Below are 24153 nucleotides of genomic sequence, written 5' to 3' on the forward strand. Positions count from 1 at the left end.
TTCCACCTATCGCATTTCCAACGCCCCTCCCCCAAGTCCCTCCTCCCTACCTTTTATCTTAGCCTGCTGGACACACTTTCCTCATTCCTAAAGAAGGGCTTATGCCCGAAACGTCGATTCTCCTGTTCCTTGGATGCTGCCTGACCTGCTGCGCTTTTCCAGCATCACATTTTCAGCTCTGATCCTCAGCATCTGCAGCCCTCACTTTCTCCTCTGCTTCAGTCATGGTTTACTTCGTAGAATTCCTGTTCCTGAGTCACAAAGCTATGAGTTCACGACTCACTTTGGAGACTTAAACACAAAAATCTAACTTTGCATTCCTGTTCATTCCTGGGAAGCTCTGTGGATGAGACCCTGTGTAAGGCTCCATTTCCTCTCGAGTGTATGTAAAACATCTCATGCTATTACAATGAAATGGAAGGAAGGTAATTCTAGTACCCTGGTCAAAATTTTAAACAATAGTTTGAGTGATCTGAGCATCATTGACATGGTCAGCATTATTGCCTATCCCTAATTGCCCTCAAGATGGTAACTTTCTTGAACACATTTGTTGTACTATGCTACAGTGCTATTGCAAAGGAAATTTCAGATTTATAATCTAGTGAGGTACAGGAATGGTGACCTAACTCCAAAGTTAGGATGATGTGCATCTTGGAGAAGAACTTGTGGCGGGGGACAGGAATAGGCTATAAGTCTTCTGCTGCCATTGGAGTCATAGATTTGGGAGGTGCTTTTGAGGAAACGTAGTGAAATGCTGCTCCTTCACAATCAAGTGCAAAATAAAAAGATAATCTGTCATTGTTACATTTCTGCTCATAAGATTATCCTGAATTAGTCTTCTTATCCTAGTCTTTGAGAGGGCAGCACAATAGCTCATTAGTTAGCACTGCTACATCTCAACATCAGGGAACTGGGTTCAATTCTACCCTCTGGCAACTGTCTGTGTGGAGTTTGCACATTCTCTCTGTGGAGAAAGTGAGAACTGTGAATGCTGGAGAGTCAAAGTTGGTAAAGCATTGGGCTGGAAAAAGCACAGCACGTCAGGCAGCATCCAGGGAGCAAGAGAGCAACAGGTCCTAAAGAAGGGTCCTGTCCAAACGATAACTGGGAGGTGGTTTTGAGGAAGCGTAGTGAAATGCTGCTCCAGAGCCATGTTTTATCAACCTCTACATTCTCCCTGTCTGTGTGGGTTTCCTCTGGTTGCTCCAGTTTCCAAAGATGTGCCAGTTAGATGGACTAGCAATGCTCAATTGCCCATAGTGTTCAGGATGATGTGTAGGCTAGATGGATTAACCATGGGAAATGCAGGGTTACAGGGATAGGTTAGGGGGTTGGCTCTGGGGGGAGTGCTCTTTGGATGGATCGGTGTGGACCTGCAGGGCTGAATGGCCTGCTTCCACACTGTAGGGATTCTATTAAAGCTTAATATTGCACTTAAACTACTATGCCTTCCATGGCACATCTAATACCAGAAGTTATATCTTCAACCATTTCACAACTGCAACCGAATCTGGCACCTGTTGCTTCAGTTAAGGTTATACTGAAAAATTGAGTGACATTACCATTTTTGTTAGAATACCTGTGATTGTAATCTCAGTCTCCTGTTGGCACTTAAGCAAATTGGTGAAAACCCCTAGATAAATAGTGGAAACAATTATGTACACAGTTTCTCTGATTTTTGGATTAGTGGTGCTGGAAGAGCACAGCAGTTCAGGCAGCATCCGAGGAGCAGTAAAATCGATGTTTCGGGCAAAAGCTCTTCATCAGGCTTTTGCCCGAAACGTCGATTTTACTGCTCCACGGATGCTGTCTGAACTGCTGTGCTCTTCCAGCACCACTAATCCAGAATCTGGTTTCCAGCATCTGCAGTCATTGTTCTTACCTTCTCTGATTTTTGTCAATTTGCTGTTAGTGTTGTGATGGAAAATCTGGAATATCCTTGAGGAAGTTCAATTTATTGGTCTTTTAGATGGGATTTTAACTAGTTTAAACAATTGAACACTCCAAAAATCAGCTCCACTGTGTTTTGAATACTCCAGATGGAAGTTTTTCCATTTCTTGAGATCCTATTAGCTGATTCTTTGAGGAAACTAGACATGATTGAGATTTTACTTACACTTTCTAAAATGTGTAAATTAAATCTCATTCCTCAGCCTGAAATGATTTGTATTAGTTTAGTGAGTTCAATACTCAGAATTATTTGGGCCTAAGACAATAAATGGTAGGATTTATACTTTGCTTTATCCATCATCTGCTGGAGTTATTGTGCAAATTTCTTGTCAGCTTCATTTTAAAATTTGGGAGAATGTAGTTTTTCAATACTCTGTAAATCAATTGAAGTTGACATTATAGAAGGCAGTGCAGTAATATACACTATCTTTAGTAACTGATAATTTGTGTTCCACTGATAATTATAGTGTTTGGCCTTTGAGGTTATATACCAAACATTTCAGAATCTGTTTCATTTGTTTTATTAATTTGAGTACTGTTTGGAACAGATTTCAAGCCTAGTTCTGGCTGAATATTTTATATAATTTAATGAAGGTTAAGTATGGGGTGGCTCAGTGGTTAGCATTGCTGCCTCACAGCACCAGTAACCCAGGTTCTATTCCCGCCTCAGGCCACTGTCTGTGTGGAGTTTGCATACTCTCCCTGTGTCTGTGTGGGTTTCCTCCTGGTGCTCCATTTTCCTCCCACAATCCAAAGATGTGCAGGTTAGGTGAATTGGCCATGCTAAATTGCCCATAGTTTTAGGTACGTTAGTCAAGGGTAAATATAGGTTAGAGGTATAAGTCTGGGTGGTTTACTCTTCGGAGGGTCAGTGTGGACTTTTTGGGCCGAACTGTAGGGAATCTAATCATATGTTATGCATTATATAATCATTAAACAGCAGTGATCTTCTTAAAAGATATTTTAATAAATAGCCTTCTGGCTTTAGTGGAAGGAATCTTGTGTGTATGCGGAACTTGAAAGAGGTAAGTTACAGGTGGTTAATAAGAACCCGGCTGAGTATATACGATTTAGAGAGGAACTGAGAAAGCAAATCAAGGAAAGACAGTCTGAGAAGAGACTCTTACCTAGAGGAGGCTGAGGACCTTATAGAGGTTTATAAAATCATGAGGGGCATTGATAAGGTGAATAACAAGAGCCTTTTCCCTAAGGTGGGGGCATAATTTTAAGTTTTGAGGAGAATGTTTTGGAAAGGACATGAAGGGCAACCTCTTTACAGTGGTTCACGTGTAGAATGATCTGTCAGAGGAAGTGGTGGATGCAGGTACAGTTACAACATTTAAAAGACATTTAGATAAGTACATAAGTAGAAAAAGTTTGGAGGTAAATGCGACAAATGCAGGCAAGTGGATCTAGTTTAGTTTGGGAACGTGTTTGGCATGGACGAGTTGGACCAAAGGGTGTGTTTCCACGCTGTCTGACTCAATGACTATATTTTAAAAGCGATACATTTCAGATCCTATGGCATAGAATAAGACAACAAAAAAGACATTCAGCCTATCAAATATACTTATCATGAAGACTTGTAGCACCATTTATTTTTTGTAAAAGAGGAATAACCTTTTATTACTAATGAAAATTATTTTCCAACTTTCTAAGATTGCCAATGATACGAATTTTTAAAACCTGTAACTAACTAACTAACTGCCTGGACTGTTAACCCAAAATCCCCCTTTTCCTCCCAAGTTGGCACTTAAATCTGACAGACAAAACAAAACATTAGTTGGGGGGGGGGGACCTCAATCAGCAGTCAGTCCTGATTCATGCTGATTCCTTCTGTCTAGGAGAAAGTGAGGACTGCAGATGTTGGAGATCAGAGTCGAGAGTGTGGTGCTGGAAAAACACAGCAGGTCAGGCAGCATTTGAGGAGCAGGAGAGTCGACGTTTTGGGCATAAGCCCTGTCCCTAAGGTCAGTTCCTCAGCAGGGCAGAGGTGGAGTGGCGATTTGAACCTTCTAAAGATTCCCAGTCTTTTCTGATAATTAAAAAAAAGTTAGAAAGTAACAAAAGGAAAAGAAAGAATGGATAGTGTTATAACATACTTCCTCATCAAAAGTTATGAAACGCATTCCAGGACATATCACTGAATTAGTATGGGTTAGGATGAGGCACATGTAATAAACTCAATTCTTATCCCTCCCATGAAATCTTTTCAATCTTGAAGCCCTATCTAACTCTAGCAACAAAGTTACACAAATAATTCCGACTTCTTTATACCCTTGACAAGGCAGCTGCTATTACATTATCTGTGCTCTTGATAGGGCTTAACATACATTAAAAAATTGAAGTGACAAGCTTCACCAGAACCACTGTGGCCTTTATGTTTGAGCCTCACTATATCTCAATAAAAATTAAGGTTTGTTGTCTGTAAACACCAAAGTGTGTTTGCCTCTGTGATGCACTTACACCTCAAAATGGTAAAGGACCTCCAATATTGCCAGTGCTTCCTCCTTGATGAGTTTTTCTAAGGTATTGATTTAGCTTCTTGGTAAAGTAGCCCACCGGCTTCTCAATTCCTCTAAAGCTATCCTATAATGGAACCACTTCGATACCTACGTTACTGGCATCCATTAGTAACTTTAACAGCTTGGTACAATCTGGAGTGTTCAATATTGGCTCATTTAACAATATAGCTGAAATAATTCCACATAAAGCCCTCACCAAGTCACCCTTTATTAACGTGTGTAGTACCTGAAACTGACCCTGTTAGCACAGAGCTGGCTCCTACAGTGGACAAATCACTGACACTCCTGTTTGTATCTATCAGCCAGGACTCCCTGATTGGAGCAAGTTAACAGCCCCAAAAAGAGAACTGATATTGTATGAGGTCCACCTGGCTGACCTCGTTGCAGTCACAACATCCACCCACTTGACTTCCTGGGATGTAGGTCCATTCTTTTTCTAGTACCCTGTCCTGGGGCATTCTTGTAACATGTCTCAGTTCCTCCAATTCTACCTTGGATAATGGCAACATGTAGTGGACTATTGCCTGCCTCTTGTGCCTGGACTGTCTTCTGGTGGTAATGGTATTGTTATGAAGATGTGGGTGTACTGTATCTTTAAGAGAGTTAGAAGCGAGTAGAATTACGTGACAGCACCAAGTGTTCTCAATAAAGTAACAATGTAACACTTGGTTGAAAGCTGGATTAGCTGGGTTGCCTGGAAATGACAAAACTGATTCTAATTAGGCCAATCAATTTAAATTATACCTTGAAAAATGCCAAATTCTAACCAGGTTTGAATTTAATATATTGGCAATCTTAAAAGTCAGTGACACAATCCGATGCTTTGGGGGTACAAGACCAGGGAAAATTGAGGAGCAGAGAACTGCCAAACCACTAGCATGTAAAGACTGCCTGAAAAATGGGTCCCCTAAAGGTACCTTTATTGATCAATAACCTATGAAGCAGAATCCCTGAGAAGAAGAAAAGAAGGCCAGAGTACAGAGAAGAAACGAAAGCTGTCTGGTTTTGAGATAAGAAATTTTGTTCTGTAAATCTTAATTGGGATTTTTATCGGACCAGTATTGTAGAGGGGAAAGTAAAAGATAGATGAGAGGAAGAAATTGTAAATAGTTATTAGTTATTCTCAGTTATACCTTAAGAAATAAAGTTGTTAATTTTTACTTTAAATAGCTCTTGGGCTCTCCAAGTTACACAGATTACAGCACAGGATAAGTCTTTTCAGTGTTGCTGGTTTAAATTAAGCCTGTGTTGTAATAGCATCAAGGCTGTAGTAAACTGCCTCTTTCACTGAGAGCAATCTTGTGTTTAGCATTGGCATTCCTGATGACACCTCCCTCGTCCAGGAGATCAGGATTAACCTGGCATGGAGTCTTCCACCTATTAACGAATCTGCTGGAGCTAGTTGCATGAGGGTGATTCTATAATCAAACAGGAACTGGGACAGTTTTGTATAGAGTGAAACTATAGGCTGTTTCTTCAAGCCTGCCTTCTTAAAGTTTGGATTACTCGTTCTTGTATGTTGAATGCCATTTGACTTTAGGATTACTTGCTGGTAAAATATGGCCTATTGTCTGAGACCAACAGCACCTAGAATCCATGTATTGCAAAAGATACTTGCAGCTTTTCAATCATTGACCTATGTTTGAAGAATGAACTCTATGCGCATTTAGTTTGAGTGGGCATCCACAATGACTAAAGAGACAGAGCCCATGAAATAAGTAGATAGAGGATAGTGAAGAACGTGTTTGATATGCTTTCCTTTATTGGTCAGAGTATTGAGTACAGGATTTGGGACGTCATGTTGCAGCTGTACAGGATGTTAGTTATGCCACTTTTGGAATATTGCATGCAATCCTGGTCTCCTTCCTATTGGAAAGATGTTGTGAAACTTGAAAGGGTTCAGAAAAGATTTATAAGGATGTTGCTAGGATTGTAGGATTTTAGCTATAGGGAGAGGTTGAATAGACTGAGGCTGTTTTCCCTGGAGCATCGGAGGCTGAGGGGTGACCTTATAGATGTTTATGAAATCATAAGGGGTTTGGATAGGATAAATAGATAAGGTCTTTTCCCTTGGTGGGGAGTCCAGAACTAGAGAGCATAGGTTTAGGGTGAGAAGAAAAAGATATAAATAAGATCAAAGGGGCAACCTTTTAACGCAGAGGGTGGTACGTGTATGGAATGAACTGTCAGAGGAAATGGTAGAGGCTAGTATAATTGCAACATTTAAAAGGCATCTGGATGGGTGTATGAATAGGAAGGGTTTGGAGGGATATGGGCCGAGTGCTGGCAGGTGGGACTAAATTGGGTAAGATATCTGGTCAGCATGGAAAAGTTGGACCGTAGGATTTGTTTCCATGTTGTACATCTCTATGACTCTATAACTGGCATAGTCAATGTGGAAATGAGTCCATGGTTTACCTGGCCATTTGCATGAATGTGGGGAAGCTGCAGATCGTAAATTTTGTCCTTTATGGTGCTCTGGTCACTGCCCTACCAACACAGCTATGTCAGCATCCAGTCCTGGCTACCAGACACATCACCAATATCTTCACTTTGGAAATCTCTGGATAATTCCAGTAGAGTTTACCCAATATCTTGTGGCGACAATTGCTCAGATGTCACTTTTGCTCCCTGTTATAATATGGTGTCCTCTATGGGGATCTCGCCTCGCCAGGTCCAGAAAGATTTCAGTTCTGCTTGTGATGGCCTTTTTTGTTTTCTCCATCACTGCCAGCTGTTTTGCCAGGATGGGATCTTTTTGTGTCTATATTCTGATGTCGTCAGCAGTGATTGGAAGGGTGTCCATAAATTTTAAAACCAGGACAAAATCTCCTAGAGGCGGCACCAGTGGGAGGTGACTCAAGATATTTGCATTTGCAATTTGGCCTCTTGGATGAACAAAGAATGGCACGGCCTTGTCCTCTTTCAGCAGCCCTAGCAGGATTTGTGTTCTGTTACTGCTACAAACTTACATTTATAAAGGTGTTGGTGGAACTTTCTCACACAAAGGTGACCAGTCAACTTTCCTTCCCTATGTGGGCGTATTTTCGTTCACTATCAGCCAAAGTCTAGGAAGCATATTGTTATAAAGTTGGAGGCTTGTACTGTACCTTTAAGAGAGAGTGCATGCTGTTCTGCACTGACAGCTTACAAACACCTATGTGTATGAGTGGATGGCAGTCTAAAGTTACTGCAAATTAAATTAATTTGGCTGTGAAATGGATACCTGAATTTGTTGCTGTTTTGACAACAATTCAAATTTAACCAATCAATTTAAATGTTGCCCCAGGATGCTAAAAACCAATCGAGTTTGATGTTATTGTTTTGCCAACATCGAACCAATGAGACAGTCCAATGTTGGGGGTTATTAAAAAAGGCAGGCATTTTGAAAATCAGACCAAGCAATTGCCATCAACACAGATCCAAGAAATTAGGAAACACTATATCTACCTTTTCATGTGAAACATATTTGCAGCAAAAAGAATGAAGGTGACTAAGGGAGATCTTCAGCTGGAAGAAGACACTCCGAAGATGGCAGCAGCTGTATTGTTTTGAAATTAAGTTGATGTAATTTTAATAAGTGTTTACTGGAACAGTATATTGTTATAGAGTTGGAGGCAGGTAATAAGCAGTTAAGAGAAAGGTGGCTTAGAGTTGTGAATACTTGTTGTTTAATGTTCACTTCTAGAGTTAAAGAATAAATTGACATTATTTTCTTTAAATAGTGGGATTTGGGAGTTCTCTGTTACTCCTATTTTGACAGTTTACAAGGCGAGGTGAGCTGTTCAGAGTGTTTGGTTTAATGAACAGAAGGGTTCAATGCCATGTCGTAACAATACGCTATCAGGCATTCCTCTCCATTGGGCCACCAGTGAGTCAACACTACCCCAAAACTATTTCAGGAAGCACCACATGCCAGCGCCACATCCCACTTGGAACTGTAATGGGCCAACACCTTAGATGACAATAGCTGCTTCACTTTCCTAAAGGCTACATGAACATTTCCAATTCTGAACCTTTCTCAGTAGCAGATGTAAGGGTGCCAGGATGGAGGCCAGGTTATGTATGAATTTTTCATAATAATTCACCAACCCAAGGACAAACCTAAGTTCCAGTACTGATGTGGGAGCTGGGGCACCTTTGATCGCCCTCAATTTATCTTTCATTGGGTGTAGCCTGGTCGTCTTGACTCTGTAGCCCAACTAGGTCACTTGGGATGCCTGGAACACTCATTTTCTCCCCCTGAGATATACACCTGCCTTGGAGAAACATTTGAGCACAATGTCCAAGTTCTTTAAATGCTCTTTATTAGGCTTCCTGACTATGAGGACATCATCCAGATAAATGGCAAGCTGGGGTAGACCTTGTAAAATGTTTCCATTATCCACTGGAAAATGACACAAGCTGATGTCTTCCATATTGGTAGAAACCCTTGCGGGTATTAATTATTAGATAATTGTGAGAAGTCTCATCTAATCCAATTGCAGGTAAACATGTCAAGCTTAGTGAAGGACAGGCCCTTCAGCCCACCGTATCTATACCAATCAACAAACACCAAACTACACTAATCCCATTTACCTATACTTGGCCCATAGCCAACTGTGTCCTTCCATTTTAAGTGTTCTTCCAGATGTTTCTTGAACATGGTGGGAGGACCTGCCTCTGCCACTGCCTTAGGTAGCATGTTTTATATATATGTATCACCCTCTAAGTGAAAGAAGTTTTTCTCAAATCTCTTCTAAACCACTTGTTCCTCGCCTTAAATGCATGTCCTCTAGTCTTAGAGGCATACCTATTATTCCCTATGGTCTTGGACAATACCCAAGGATCCTGTAATCCTTATTAACAGCTGTTTAAACTTGCCTGGCCACCTTCAGAGATTTATGCACGTGAACTCCGATGTCCCTTGGCTCATACTCCTCTCAAAGTTGTGCTATTGAGCCAGTATTGTCTCTCTATGTTTCTCTATAAAAATGCATTACCTCATATTTCTCTCCATTGAAATTCATCTGCCAGGTATAAGCTGTAGGATAGAAGGAAGTATCACTAACACTTGGCTAAATGGGTGTAGAGGAGAGACCACCACAGTTGTGTGTCCCCATCATATGTACGAAATAGAAAAGGCAAAGTGTAGGTTTAATGCTATCATAAATTATCAGGTGGAGCATCGATAAGGTGAATAGCAAAGGTCTTTTCCCAAGGGTGGGGGAGTTCAAATCAATGGAAGCAAGGTGGGCTTCAAGAAAACTGATGCATATTGCACACCTAGACAATGGGAGGTATTACGTTACCACATGACAGCAGAATTTTTAATATAGGAAAAAAGTGATTATTCCTCACAGCCAATCATACTGGATGCTTTGATCCACAATTGCCAGCAAGAATAGGTTAAAAATCACAACTCCAGGTTATAGTCCCACAGGCTTATTTGGAAGCACTAGCTATCGAAGCACTGCTTCTTCATCAGGTGGTTATGAAGCTGGATCATAAGGCATAGAATTTATAGCAAAAGATTCTGTGTCTTACGGTCCTGCTTCACAACCACCTGATGAAGCAGTGATTCAAAAGCTCGTGCTTCCAAATAAACCTGTTGGACTATATCTGGTGTTGTGTGGTTTTTAACTGTGTCCACCCCAGTCTAACATTGGCTCCTTCAAATCATAGCAAGAATATGATCAGTGGAATTAGTGGAAATACACAAAAATGACACAATTGATCTACACATGGTGTGTGTGAGAGTGAGTGAGTGAGTGAGTGAGTGAGTGAGTGAGTGAGTGAGTGAGTGAGTGAGAGAGTTAGAGAGAGTATATAGTGTAGTGGGGTCACCTGTAGTGCAACATGAACCCAAGCTCAAGGTTGAGACCATCCTCTTGGGTACGAACTCAGCTATCAGCCATTACTCAACGATCTTGTGTTGTTGTGAATCTCAAAGTCTGCCTTGGAGAATGCTTACTATAAGATCGGAGGCTGAATGTGCTTGACCGTTGAAATATTCCCCCATAGGGAGGGAATGTCCCTGCCAACGATTGTTGCATAGTGTCCATTCATACGCTTTCATAGCATCTGCTCGGTTTCGCCATTGTACCATGCCTGCAGCGTATGCGATAAACAACGTTGGCTGATTCACATGAGTATCTACCATGTACATGGTGGGTGATGTTCCCATGTGCGATGGTATAGTATCCATGTCGGTGATCTGACATGTTTTTCAGGGTTATGTGGTGTTGTGGTCAATGTTGCCCTGAAGGCTGGGTAGTTTGCTGTGAATGGTCTGTTTAAGATTTGGCAGTTGTTTGAAGATGAGAAGTGGAGGCATAGGGAAGATCGTGGCAGTGTGCTTATCATCATCAATAATGTGTTGGAGGCTGCGAAGAACATGGCGTAGTTTCTCCACTCTGGGAAAGTACTGGACGACGAAGGATACCCTGTCGGTTGTATCTCATGTCTGTCTTCTGAGAAAAGATTTGCAAGGATGCTGCCAGGGTTGGAGGGTTTGAGCTATAGGGAGAGAGGCTTATTAAGCTGGAGCTGTTTTCCTTGGAGTGTCAGAGGCTGAGGGCTGACCTTATATCAGTTTATAAAATTATGAGAGGCTTGGATAGGGTAAATAGACAAGGTCTTTTCGTTGGGTTGGGGGAGTCCAGAACTAGAGGGTGTAAGTTTGTGATGAGAGGGGAAAGATTTAAAAGGGACCTAAGGGGCAACTTTTTCACACACAAGGTGATGTGCATATGGAATGAGCTACCAGAGAAAGTGGTGAGCCAGAGACCTTTCACCAGGGCAGGATTGACTGGCACGAGGGGTCATAGTTATAAGATATTAGGAGGAAGGTATAGAGGAGATGTCAGAGGTAGGTTCTTTATGCAGAGAGTTGTGAATGCATGGAATGCATTGCCAGCGGTGGAAGCAGACTCATTGGGGAAATTAAGGGCCTGCTGGACATGCACATGGGCAGCAGTGAATTGAGGGGTGCTTGGGTAAGGTTATTTACATTAGGATTAATCCTCGGCACAACATCATAGGCCGAAGGGCCTGTTCTGTGCTGTACTTTTCTCTGCTCTAGGAAGGGTTTAGAGGGCTGTGGGTCAAGTGCTGGCAAATGGGATGAGATTAATTTCAGATATCTGGTTGGCATGGATGAGTTGAAACAAAGGGTCTATTTCCGTGCTGTACATCTCTGAGCCTGTGACTTTAAGTAATTTGGTTTTTTGCTGTGGTACAACAGAACAGGTGATCGATGACTTGAGCATTTATCCTGTTCTTATGAGGGCGTCCTTCAACACCTTCAGATGCCCGTCGGGCACCCTTGACCTGAGCAGATTCTGTGCATGCCTCGGGCTTGTCCGTAGGGGTTGGCTTTTTTTAACATGTTTAGTGTAGAAGCTAGAGAAATGCAATGTCATGAGGTTACCCGTGGGCTTGCGGTAAAGTGAGCACTGCTGCCTCACAGGATATGGGACCAGGCCTAATGTCAGTCTTAGGTGATGGTTTGTGTGGAATTTGCACATTCTGCCCATGTCTGTGTGGGATTTTCTTGGGTGCTCTGGTTAATTCCCACATTCAAAAAATGTGCAGGGTAGATGGATGGGCCATGGTGTGCAGGGATGTGCAGGCCAGGTGGATTAGCCCTGGGAAATACAGGGTTACAGTGATAGGGCAGAGGAATGGGTCTGGCCAGGATGCTCTTCAGAGGGATTCTATGGTTCTGTACCTTCTGACTCCTTATTGCTTGTTGCTATCAATTTATTTTCATTTTTTATGAATAAGGGAACTCCATGTCCACTGCCTGTCTGCTTGTCCTTTTGATAGGATGTGTATCCTTGGATATTTAGTTCCCAGTCCTGATCACTTCGCAGCCACATTTCTGCGATATCCTCAACACTGTACCTGACAATTTTTATGTGTGCTAAAAAGCTCCTTTACCCTGTTTCATATGCTGCATGCAACTGTACAAAACCCTCCATCCTGCGTTTTCTGCCCCCTTTCTCATAGTTGTCCCCTTATCTGCTGTGTCTCAAGTTAGATTCCTGACCTTTTCCAAAAATTCTCTTATTCTGGAACCTTTAATAACATCTGCTGACTCCTACACAATTTCCCATGCATCTGAACCCAAACTCCCCCCACCCCCATATAGTTTAAAGCACTATCCATAGACCTTATTATGTGATTCGCCAGGAATCTGGTTTAAGAATGATTTAAGTGGAGCATGTCCCACAACCAGTCTCCCTCCTTCCCCAGTACTGGTGCCAGTGTCCCATGAATTTAAGCCCACTTTTCTCACACCAGTGTTTGCGCCATGTGTCTACTTTTTTTAACCTTGTTGACCTTGTGATAATTTGAAGGACTTATGCCCAAAATGTCGACTGTCCTGCCTCACATGCTGTGTTTTTCCAGTGCCACACTTTTCAGCAATTTGCTCATCGCTAAAATAGAAATCCAGTGATTATTACATTTTTGGATCTGCATTTTAATTTAGCCCCTAGCAGCTCCTATTCCCTCAGCAGAACCTCCTTCCTCTTTCTACCTATAAGGTTGGTCCGACATAGGCCATGACAACTGGATCTTTCCCCTCCCACTATAAATTCCCCTGTAGTCCAGCCTATACATTCTGAACACCGGCATCAGGCAAGCAACACAGCCTTTTGAGATTCTTGGTCCTGACCACAGATAAAAAGTGTCTGTTCCCCTGAGTATACTACCCCTGACACAACTAATTTTCTCTTTTCTCCAAATTCTTCCTGCACTGTGGTGCTATGGTCAGTTTGTTCATCCTCTCTATAGTCCCTGCTGCCATCCAAATAGGGAGGAAGAATCTCAAGCCTGTTAGATAAGCTCAAGGGCTGAGGCTCCTTCAGCTCTACCTCCTGGATCCCTCTACCTGTCTTGTTAGTGGTCACACTCTTCTGTCCCTGACCAGTGACTGAATTCAAGGTAGTTGCTCTAAGGGGTGTGACTGCCTCCTGAAACACAGCATCTAGGTAACTTTCACTCTCCCTGATGTATCTCAATGTTTGAAACTCAAACTCAGTTCATCGACTCTGAGCCAGTATGCTTGCTACAGGTGTGGTCACAATGAACCACACTGGGGTCCACCAGTTCCCACATCATGCAGTTGAAACACGTTGCCTGGCCCACCATCTCAATTTCAGTTACTTAGTTCTTAATTTGATTTTTAAAAATTTGGTACTGGCCTTTCATACTGGTAAGCCACAGCTTACAGTAGCTGTTCAAGGAAAGATGCACTGGTTTTCTTCAGGTTTAAATTGGCTTATTGCAGATAGCGGAGAGAGACAGCTCTTGAGCTTGATCACTTTCTGTATTTTGCTAGCCCCAAGCTGTTCGGTTATCTGAGAAAAACTCAAATGATTGTTAGTGGGCTGAAGGCCTTTGTCATCGATAACTGATCACGAGTCCACCAGCCAACCAATTCTTGTTGCCAATCAAAGCATTTTTTTGGAATTTTTGAATTTTTTAAAAATTTTGACATCTCAAAGTTGTTTTGGGATAATACGTTTTGTACATTAACAAAGATGTTGATTAGCATGGGGGGATATGACAGCTAGGCAGGGCTTGGGTGGACACTTGAATTCTGTAAGGGTTAGAGGTGGGCAAAATGAGTCAAATGTAAGTACTCATGTACAGAACATGGTCAATTTCCTAGTGAATGGACAGAGGCCTTCTAACCAGTCTAGGGTCTCCTCTCAGCTGCAGCAAACCAAACTCCAGTCTTACCTCACTTGTGCTTAAGATAGAGTAGGTGGGCACTGCCAGGAGGAAAATGGCTCAGTTCATGATTATTTGAAGTTGAAAGTCCAGACCAAAGAATCTGCAAAGGGATACAGATAGGTTAATTAATAGAATTAGCTTTACTGTTACATTAGATTAGATTACTTACAGTGTGGAAACAGGCCCTTCGGCCCAACAAGTCCACACTGACCCTCCGAAGCGCAAACCACCCAGACCCATTCCCCTACACCCCTTCACCTAACACTACGGGCAATTTAGCATGGTCAGTTCACCTAACCTGCACATCTTTGGACTGTGGGAGGAAACCAGAGCACCCGGAGAAAACCCACGCAGACACTGAGAGAATGTACAAACTCCACACAGACAGTTGCCCGAGGTGGGAATTGAACCCGGGTCTCTGGCGCTGTGAGGCAGCAGTGCTAATCACTGTGCCACCCCACGTACAGTGAAAAGTTCACAAGTCGCCACTTATGGTGCCATTTTTGGTACAAAGGTACTTAGGCACAGATTTTTGAGTACAAATTCTTAGGGGAAAAAAGAAAAGTGAAGAAATAAAACATCTGGCATTGCAGATCTTCAAAAGTATAAATATGTCAGAAAAATAAAGAAATAAGGAGTTCAGAATAATTATCCTGAATAACAGAATAACATTAATACAATAAAGAAAAAAAGGAATTAAAAAGAAGATTCGCAGGCCTTCACCGAAGCTACTGAGAGGACTCAGGGCAGACCATGCCACCATGAAGAAGCCTGAAGAACACCCTGGCCATTAGAATCCCAGGTAACTGTAAAACCTGCGCCCACACCTCCTCCCTCACCTCCATCCAAGGCCCCAAAGGAGCTTTCCACATCCATCAAAGTTTTACCTGCACATCCACTAATATCATCTATTGTATCCGTTGCTCCCGATGCGGTCTCCTCTACATTGGGGAGACTGGGCGCCTCCTAGCAGAGCGCTTTAGGGAAAAACAGTTTCCTCATTTCCCCTTCCCCCACCTCATCCTAGCTTCTAACCTCCAGAAACTCGGTCCCCTGACCTGTCCGGACTTGTCCGACCTGCCCAGCTTCTTTTCCACCTATCCACTCCACCCTCTCCTCCCTGACCTATCACGTTCATCTCCTTCCCCACTGACCTATTGTACTCTATGCTACTCTCTCCCCCCCCCCCCCCCCCTCTAGCTTATCTCTCCACGCTTCAGGCTCTCTGCCTTTATTCCTGATGAAGGGCTTTTGCCCGAAACGTCGATTTTGCCTGTCCTCGGATGCTGCCTGAATTGCTGTGCTCTTCCAGCACCACTGATCCATTAGAATCCCAGACCCGGCCCCAGCTCACGTTCAGATGCTGCTGAAGGAGCCTAGTCGAAGGACCCACCAGTACGCAGCCACAAGGATTTGCCAGATCCACACTGCATTCTCCATGGCAGGAACCACGCAGAACCTCCTTCCTCATCTGAAGCCGCTGAAAGAAGGCAAGATGAACTTGATGTTAAGTCAGCTGTAAGACTGCCTCGACAACGCAGAAGCCATTGGGAATCCAAACCTGCTACCATGAGTCTGCGCTGCTGGGTCTACTTGCTGCCATAACCAAGCTCTTCATCAAGAAATAAGTAAAATAAAAGAAAAATAAAAAAATGAGACAATAGAAAAAAGAAAAGAAACAAAAAGAAATATGGAAGGAATGGAGAAACCCAACGCCATTGCCACCCAATTGGAAGGTAAATAAGATTTGGCTGTTGAATTGTAATATGTGCAAATGTGAAGTTATCCATTTTGTCACTTTGACAATAGAAAATTATAATGTTAGTTAAATTCAATGGGACTGCAGGATTTTGTAGTACAGAAGGAATTAGTTGTCCTTGTACAGGAAATTGGTGTCTAAAATGTATAAAACTAGGGGGCATGCATTTAAGGTGATGGGGAAAAGTTCAAAGAAGGTGTCAGGGCTAAGTGTTTTTCACACTGATAGTGGTAGGAGTCTGGAATACGCTGCCAGATGTGGTGGTGGAGGCAGATACGATAGGCGCATTTAAGCGACTTTTAGATAAGCACATGAATATGCAAGGAATGGAGGGATAAGGACCAATGGCAGACAGAAGGGATTAGTTTAATTTGGCATCATGTTCAGCATAGCATTGCAGGGCTTGTTCCTGTGCTGTAGAATTCTGTGTTCTATGGTGAGACCATATCTAGTATATTGAGTATGGTTTTGTCTCACGGTGTGTAGAGGGATTTACTTGCACTGGGGACAGTTCAAAGAAGTTTCCCTAGATTGATTCATGGAATGAAGAGTTTACCTTATGAGGAAAGGTTGAGTTTATCTTCATTTGAGTTCTAACAATGAGAGTTGATCTAATTGGAACAAGTAATGTTCTGAGGGGGCTTGAAGGTAGATGCTGAGAAGACATTTTCTTTTTGGAGCATTCTAGAGCTGCGGGCACAGTTTTAAAAGTATTATTTTTCTATTTAAATTGGATAGGGAGGACCTACTTGGAATATTCTTGGAATGTTTGGAATTCCCTACTCAAAAGAGCAATGGAGGCTCAATCATTTTAAACAGCACCTTTTTTGAGGTCAGCAGGGTGCAAGATCTAAGAAAGAGCAAAGAAACACTATGAGCAGCTAATGAGATGGACTGAATGGCTACAGCATAATGATCACAAGTAGCTATGCTAGCTTAGAATAGATCAGCAGTTTTTAAGGATTTGGTAGCACAGAACATAAGATCAAAACAGGACATTTGGCCCCTTAAGCCTGCACCACCCCCACTACCCTTGTCTCCATATGCATTTATTTTGTTGCTTTTGTGTCTGCCCCTTGACCTCTATGGCTGTTTTTGACCTCTCCATTCCCTCACCTCTCTCTCCTTATATCGTCTACCCTTCCTCCACTTCTTGTTTCTCTCTATTTCCTCCATTGCACACTTCCTTCTGCTAAAATATACAGTATGAAAAGAAGACATTCAGTCCAGTAACTAACAAGAAGTCATCCTGCTTTCCAACTGTTAGTCTGTAACCTTGGGATGCATAACACTTCAACTGCATATTCAAATATGTTAAAATGTTATAGGGATTTTGTTTCTACTGCCCTGTCAGATAGTGTATTCCAAATCCTCTCAACCCTCTGAATGAAAATATATTCCTTCCGAATACCCTCTTAACCTCCCAATTTATAAATCTATCCCCTGGTTATGAGCCCTTTCACCAAATATTCCTATCCACTCTATCTCAAGCCTTCATAAATTTGTACAGTTTAAGCAGGTTTCTCATCTATGTTGCTTTGTTTCAAAGAGAAAACCACTAGGCTATCATTTTCCAGTCAACTTCCTTGTAAATTTTCTCTATCATCTGTATTGCAATCACATCTTTCCTATAGTGTGCTGACCAGAACTGCATGAGGTATTCCAGATCTTGATCTGTTAAGTTCTTTTTTCCTGAGTTCCTTATGCACTTGATGCAATTGCAACACACCAACTTTGGTGAACAAGCAACCAAATTTATTAAACACAATCCAGTACAAGATTTGGAGAAACGCTGAACACTCCTCGCCATGCTTGTGAGGTGTGTTCAGGGAAGCTGTCTCTGGAGGAACCTTTAACACACACCTCGCAGGGCTTACGGGGTTGTGGCAAAAACTCTCCCTGAACAAAGGGAACAGTCTTTCATTTATACAAAATCTTTACATCACAGTTAGCAATGCTCACAACAACCCCAAGCCATTCCCCTCAGTCACATGCTCCTCAAGACACTGCAGGGGCCACCTCACCTCCAGAAACAATGTAATGCAGATCATCCCTTAATGGCCAGATCTGGTGTGAGTTGTATTTTTTTTGTAACTATAGGGTGCAATCGGAATTTTCACTGCAGTGTTCTAATTGATTCTAAATAGGTGATGATGATGCAAATGGCTCTAAATGGCAAGGGAATGGCCATGTAAATTTACGTACATACTATCTGTAAATCAGAGACATCCCATCCTACCCCCAGGGCATTCGATTTCTTGCAGGTCAGCAGAGCAAATCAACTCTTTAATATCATAGACCAACCAGTGTTTTAAACATTTCCAGCATTACTTCTCTGTTCTTGTATTTTGTACCTCAACTAATAAATTTGAAATATTCCATTGGTCTTCTTGATTGCTTCATGCACCAGTTCAACCACCTTTAGGAATATGTGGATGTGCACTCAAGCCCCTCGGATACACTGCCCAGTATCTACTGTGTTTTCTACTTGCCTTGTTAGCCTTTCCCAAATGCATTAGCTCACACATCAGTTGCCACTGTTTTGACAACCTGACTTAACCCCTTGTCTTCCTGTTGTCAAAAATATTCTTTTTTTATCCATCAAGTGGCCAATTATATATCATCTAAAAGGGTTTTAATCATTGTATTAATGTCCAACTTATTAAATTTTATACTCCAAAAAGCAAGGTCAGTAGTCAGGAGCTTTGCAGAACCTCACTGGAAATAGTCTTCCAGTCATAAACATATTCCTTGACCCCTTACTCCCTGTCTTTAAGCAATTCTCAATCTATCTTACTACTTTTCCATAGTTACTCTAAATCTAATTGATTGATAGTAATTCCATCAACGAGTTCCTCAACTGGTACCCCTCCATCTGCCCAGCTTCATTGCATGACACTAAGCCCAGAAGCACCCCTCTCACTTGCTGGGCTTGCTACATATGTACTGACTAGAAAAAGAATTCTCCTGAATGCATGTTAATAATTTTGCTCCATCTCTGTATTTCACACTATTTGTATCAAAACTATAGTTAAGTAATTGAAATTTCCACTATTTCTGCTCTATTGCTTTTTCACGTATCAAAGACTTGAATAGAAATTTGCTCTCTTTCATCCTAATGTCACTCCTAATAGTACAATTTTTGAGTTATTTGCTTTTCAATTAGACACGTGGTCTTATTTGATGACCTTTCTACTGTTTCATCCTTCCTCATAGCTATAATTGTTCCTTTAGTCATTGCACACCCCATCCTTTTTTAATCATAGATTCATACAGTACAGAAGAGGCCGTTCAATGCATCCAGTCTGCACTGACAACACTATATAAATTAACACTAGTCTCATTTTCTAGCATTTGGCTCATAGTCTTGAATGTTATGAAATTTAAAATGCTCAGCTTTTTAAAGATTGTGAGCTTTCCCACCTCAACTACAGTCTCAGCCAATGCATTCTAGATTCCCAGCACCTCTGGGTGAAAAAGAATTTCCTCAAATCCTTTCTAAATCTCCTACCTTTCATCTTAAAATTATGCCCCTTTTTTATTACCATCGCTTTTATTTCCCTGAGAGTCCTGAAGCTAAGAAGGCTTACTTGTCTTTCCTGCTCTGTTTTGAGATACGTTGCAGTCATAGCTATAGTTATATTCCTATTTGACAGTCTGTGCCCTTTGCTTATATGTCTTATTCCCTGGACTACTTGCGGAAGTATGCTCCATCTAGAACTTAAAAAACTCCCTTGTGTTGGGCACTCCCTGTGCCCAAACCTCAGCTTATTTGTTGCTGAAACCTTCATCCATGCCTTTGATATCTGTTGAGTTGATTATTCCAATTCACTTCAGGCTGACCTTTTACATTCTGCCATTCGTAAACTTGAGATCAATCCAAAATTCTGCAGTTTGATTCTTTTCAATGCAACATTGTGTTACATTAATATGATTCTTTTCTACCACGCCATAAGTTCTAAAAAAAACCCGAGAGGACTGCTTGTCTCCACACATCCTAACACAAGCCACAGTTGGCCAGAGCTGCCCAGTGGAGCTGATTCCTCCCAATTAATGGTAATCTGGCAAATGTATCCATTTGTTTCGAAGAGGGTGATTCCATTTCGAGCTGTGCTTCCCTTCTTTGCATTGGTGCATTTCAATTCTTTCTGTGCTGTAGGGCTTTCTTTTGATCCTCTAATGCCAGAGCTCATCCTTTGTTGGACACTACCTTCTGGCCATTAATTGTCCAATCCAACAAAAATCTTGTTGGTTGACTATTTTTGCCACAGTAATGGGTTAGGACCCAAACTTGATCCTAGCTAAAGTCTCGACCTCAAAACTAAAATTCCGCCCAAAGTCTGCGTAACAGACTAAACACTAGTCATTGATTTAAAAAAAAAACACACTTTTGGAAGAGTGTCTGAATCATGTATTTTTTGCGTTTCCTTAACTGAATATTTCAGCAAAATGCTGTAACTGCATGTCAGTCTTGCTGAACAATAGGTAATATCATTTGAATGCTATAATGCACCTTCCCATTTCAGTCTCCAATATAAAAATATATTTAAAAAACATATTTTGAAAGGTTTTTTTAATGACAGTGACATGTCTGGAAAGATGTAACCCAGAATGAAGTGTGACGATTTAGAATGCCATTTGTTAGATTAAAGCATTGTAAATCCCTCTCCATGAAATATTTATTTCTATATCTATTCAGATAGTTGCTTGTAAAATCAGTTTTTCAAGAGAGCTATTGATCTTTCTTTGATTATTTTTGAGCTAGATGCGTTATAAAACTTTGTAAAATAATGTATTTGGGTTGTTTTTAGGCATGCCATCAGTGAGATGCAGTTTTATTACAGTTCTCTTAGTTAATTTTATTCTACAACTACGCATTTATTATTATCAGTTCCTTTTTGTTCATTTTTAAAATACATAGTACATGTGAGCAATCACAATACACAATGCAAATCTCATGGTTTCCAACAGCCGGGATTCCTTTACTTGCTTTGAAGAGGTGCTGTAATCAATTAGTGATTATTAATGCACCGAATTGAAACTGGACTTAAAGCAGAATTTAAAAACAGAAAGCTAAAAAGGATGACTGGATATCACAACCAAAAATGGCAGCCCCAAAACAAATTACCGTGCAGTTCCTATTCCATTTCATTGGAATGGAGACCTCACCAGAGACGAGGAACCCTGAGGAAAATGAAAGACCCCTATCTCTCATGGCAGTAAGAAGGTAGCATTTCAACAAGCACCTGAGACCGATATTATTGAAAAAACTCCACGAAAGCCAGTATCCCCTCACCAAGTAATCCTTTATTTACATGTCCATAGTACATGACACTGACCCAGCTTGCTCAGACCCAGCTCCTAGAGTGAGCAGAACCCCTAACAGGGCTCCCTGATTGGACCAGGTTAGCAACCCCAATCAGAGAACTCCTATTCTATGAGGTCCACTTGGATACCTTGTTCTAATCACTAATTATTGCCAAATCCATTCACTTGGGTCATTGGACAATACCTAAGGTAACTTTGCAGATGTGAGTTAATAAAGCTAACTTTTGAAATGCACAAACAACCTTATTTTGATGCCCCCTCACGTTACCCCTGATGGAGACAATGTATGTGACTAGTCAAATTTCTTTTTGTGTTTTTTGAAACATGTTTGAAAGACATCAGGAGCAAGGGACAATATTAATTCTTTGTCTCACTTTTCATCATCGGAAAGACACTGCCCCATCTGTTAAATTTGATGTATCTCCATTATAACAGTAGCCATCAAACCTTTATGAAAGGTTTTAATTTCACAGCAGCTCCTCTAGACAACAAAATGTAAAATTTACAATTTTAAACCGTCACTAATCCTAACCCTCAGCACTGAGAGTTAGGCCTTTGATTCTATCTGTAGCCTAACACTGGTTTCTATTTTGTTTGATAACTTTAGGAATGCTTTGCGGCATATGTATACATCTTGAGGTTTACCCTAATTCAGTCTTAAATATACTTTCTGTCAGTATTGTCGCATCATTCTACATGAATTTTTTTTGTAGAAGGTGCCTGGAGTGTGAGCTTCTTAGCATCACAGTCCGATCAATAGGATGTGGATGTCACTGGCAAAGCAAACATCTATTATCAACCCATAATTTCCACGAATGCAAGATCATTTCAGCTGACAGTTAAAAGTGAACCAAATTGTTATGAAGTGGGTAAGGATGATAGACTTTCTTCCCTGAAGAACATTAGAGAACTAGATGGGTCTTTATGATACTTGATAGCTTCATTGGCTTCCACCCTAATCCATTTCTGTGGTTCAGGGGTAATTTATTATATCCAGCTTGCTCCTGACAGACAAGAAGTTAGCACTGAATCTGAATTGAAGGAAATGGAGAATTCTCCTGCACCTCAAAATCCATTACATAATCTTCAGCCATTGCTACAGGTTCACACAAACTTCTTTCCACACAATGTCCCAAAAGCAGATTACGTGGTGTTTCTTCCTGGGATTGGATTTAATGTGCTCAATTTCCTTGCTGACATTCATATTGTAGGCCCAGAAGAAAGGGGTAATCTGAGTAGGAACTGGGAGGCATGAGCAGGAAGGGAAAGAGAAATCTAGGTCTGGTTAATGTTGCATTCAGAACACTTGCTGAAAGAATATTTATTCATTCAGTGTTTTGTAGAGCAATAAGACGGTGCCAATTTCTGGGTCTGTAGATCGGAAGGAGCAAAAATGGCCTTTAGTAGAGTGATATGTTCTTCTTGTTAGATGTGGGAGTTTCAAGAGAGTTTGTGTTACTGAGGATTATATCTGCAATAAATATCATTAGTTGTGAATCCTATTAGATTGAATGGATCAGTAGGAGCGACAGTAAGAGGCATTGGGGAATTTACAAGAGCAAGAGGGTGTGATGAATGGCAGTTATACGAAGAGAGAAAAACCGCGATACAGTCACATAGATGGATTAACTCCAGGAAAGTTAGTAGAGGTAGGCAGGAAGTGCAGGACTTTTCTGTAGCTATCCCCATTTCAAACAAGTATGCTATTTTGGAAAATGTAGGGGGTGATGGATTCTCAGGGGAATGTAGCACGAGCAGCCAAGTTTTTGGTATCAAGACAGGCTGTAATGTAATGAGGGGTACGTCTGGTTCCACATGATCGATTGTGTTAGGGGACAGAGAGATGTTTCTGCAGCCAGTAGCAAAACATCAGAATGGTGTGTTGCCTCCCTGGTGCCAGGATCAAGGATGTCTCCGAGAGGAGGCAGAATGTTCTCCAGAGGGAGAGGGACCAGCAGGAGGTCATTGTACACATTGCAACCAGTAGCATAGTAAGGGAAAAGGATGAGATTTTGAAGGGAGATTACTCCCACGTGCTCCAGTTCCTCCCACAATCCAAAGCTGCACAGATTAGGTGTATTGGCCATGCTAAACTGCCCATAACGTTCAGGGATGTGTAGGTTAGGTGCATTAATCAGGGGGGAATATAGGATAATTGGGGGTGGCAGGGGGAATGGGCCTGGGTTGGTTACTCTTCGGAGAGTCGGTGTGAACTTGTTGGGCTGAAGGGCCTGTTTCCACACTGTAAGGATTCTATGATTCTATATCTGGTTGTCATGGACAAGTTGAACCGAAGGGTCTGTTTCCATGCTGTGCATCTCTATGACTCTATGATTCTCAGTACCCTGTCCAAATAAATACAATATTGTGAAGTGAAATATAACCTATAATCTATATCCATTAAGCGACTACTAGTTCATGTTTAAAAAAAAATCAAATCAGTTTGGCATGTGAATGCATATTTTCTGTAATTTTATCTTTTTAGACTGGAAGATTAAATAGCATGCTTTCTCCTTTTTCTCCATGTGCTTGGTAAGGTCTACCAAAATTCTAACTTCTCTGTCAATGGGTAATTTTTGTGTGTTGAGTATTCTATACATAGAGTCATAGAATCATAGAGATATGCAGCTTGGAAACAGACCCTTCGTCCAACTCGTCCATGCTGACCAGATATCCCAACCCAATCTCGTCCCACCTGCCAGTACCTGACCCATATCCCTCCAAACCCTTCCTATTCATATACCCATCCAGAACCACTAAAGGTATTTTCAGTGTGTTCAGCACACAGGGAATTAATGTAGTTTATTTTGCCCTTTTAGTTTTCAGTATTCCAATTTTTTAAATAAAAGCTGCAAAACTTTAGTT

At 41.4% G+C, this 24153-nt stretch overlaps 1 protein-coding gene across 3 annotated transcripts in view; it reads left to right on the forward strand.

The window, feature by feature from the left end:
- Nucleotides 1-24153, forward strand: part of LOC122550577 (proton-coupled amino acid transporter 4-like) — a 192589-nt gene that overhangs the window by 138204 nt on the left and 30232 nt on the right. The window contains exon 11 of one of the 3 annotated variants that reach the window (XM_043691519.1): nt 3795-3834. The exons of the other annotated variants lie outside the window; for them this stretch is intronic. Coding sequence (XP_043547454.1) covers nt 3795-3796 — 2 coding nt within the window. The 3' untranslated portion in view covers nt 3797-3834. Of the gene's footprint in view, nt 1-3794; nt 3835-24153 lie in introns of those variants that run through there. 3 annotated transcript variants of the gene reach the window in all.

This window comes from Chiloscyllium plagiosum, chromosome 6, assembly GCF_004010195.1.
Source record: "Chiloscyllium plagiosum isolate BGI_BamShark_2017 chromosome 6, ASM401019v2, whole genome shotgun sequence".
NCBI classification, from domain to species: Eukaryota; Metazoa; Chordata; class Chondrichthyes; order Orectolobiformes; family Hemiscylliidae; genus Chiloscyllium; species Chiloscyllium plagiosum.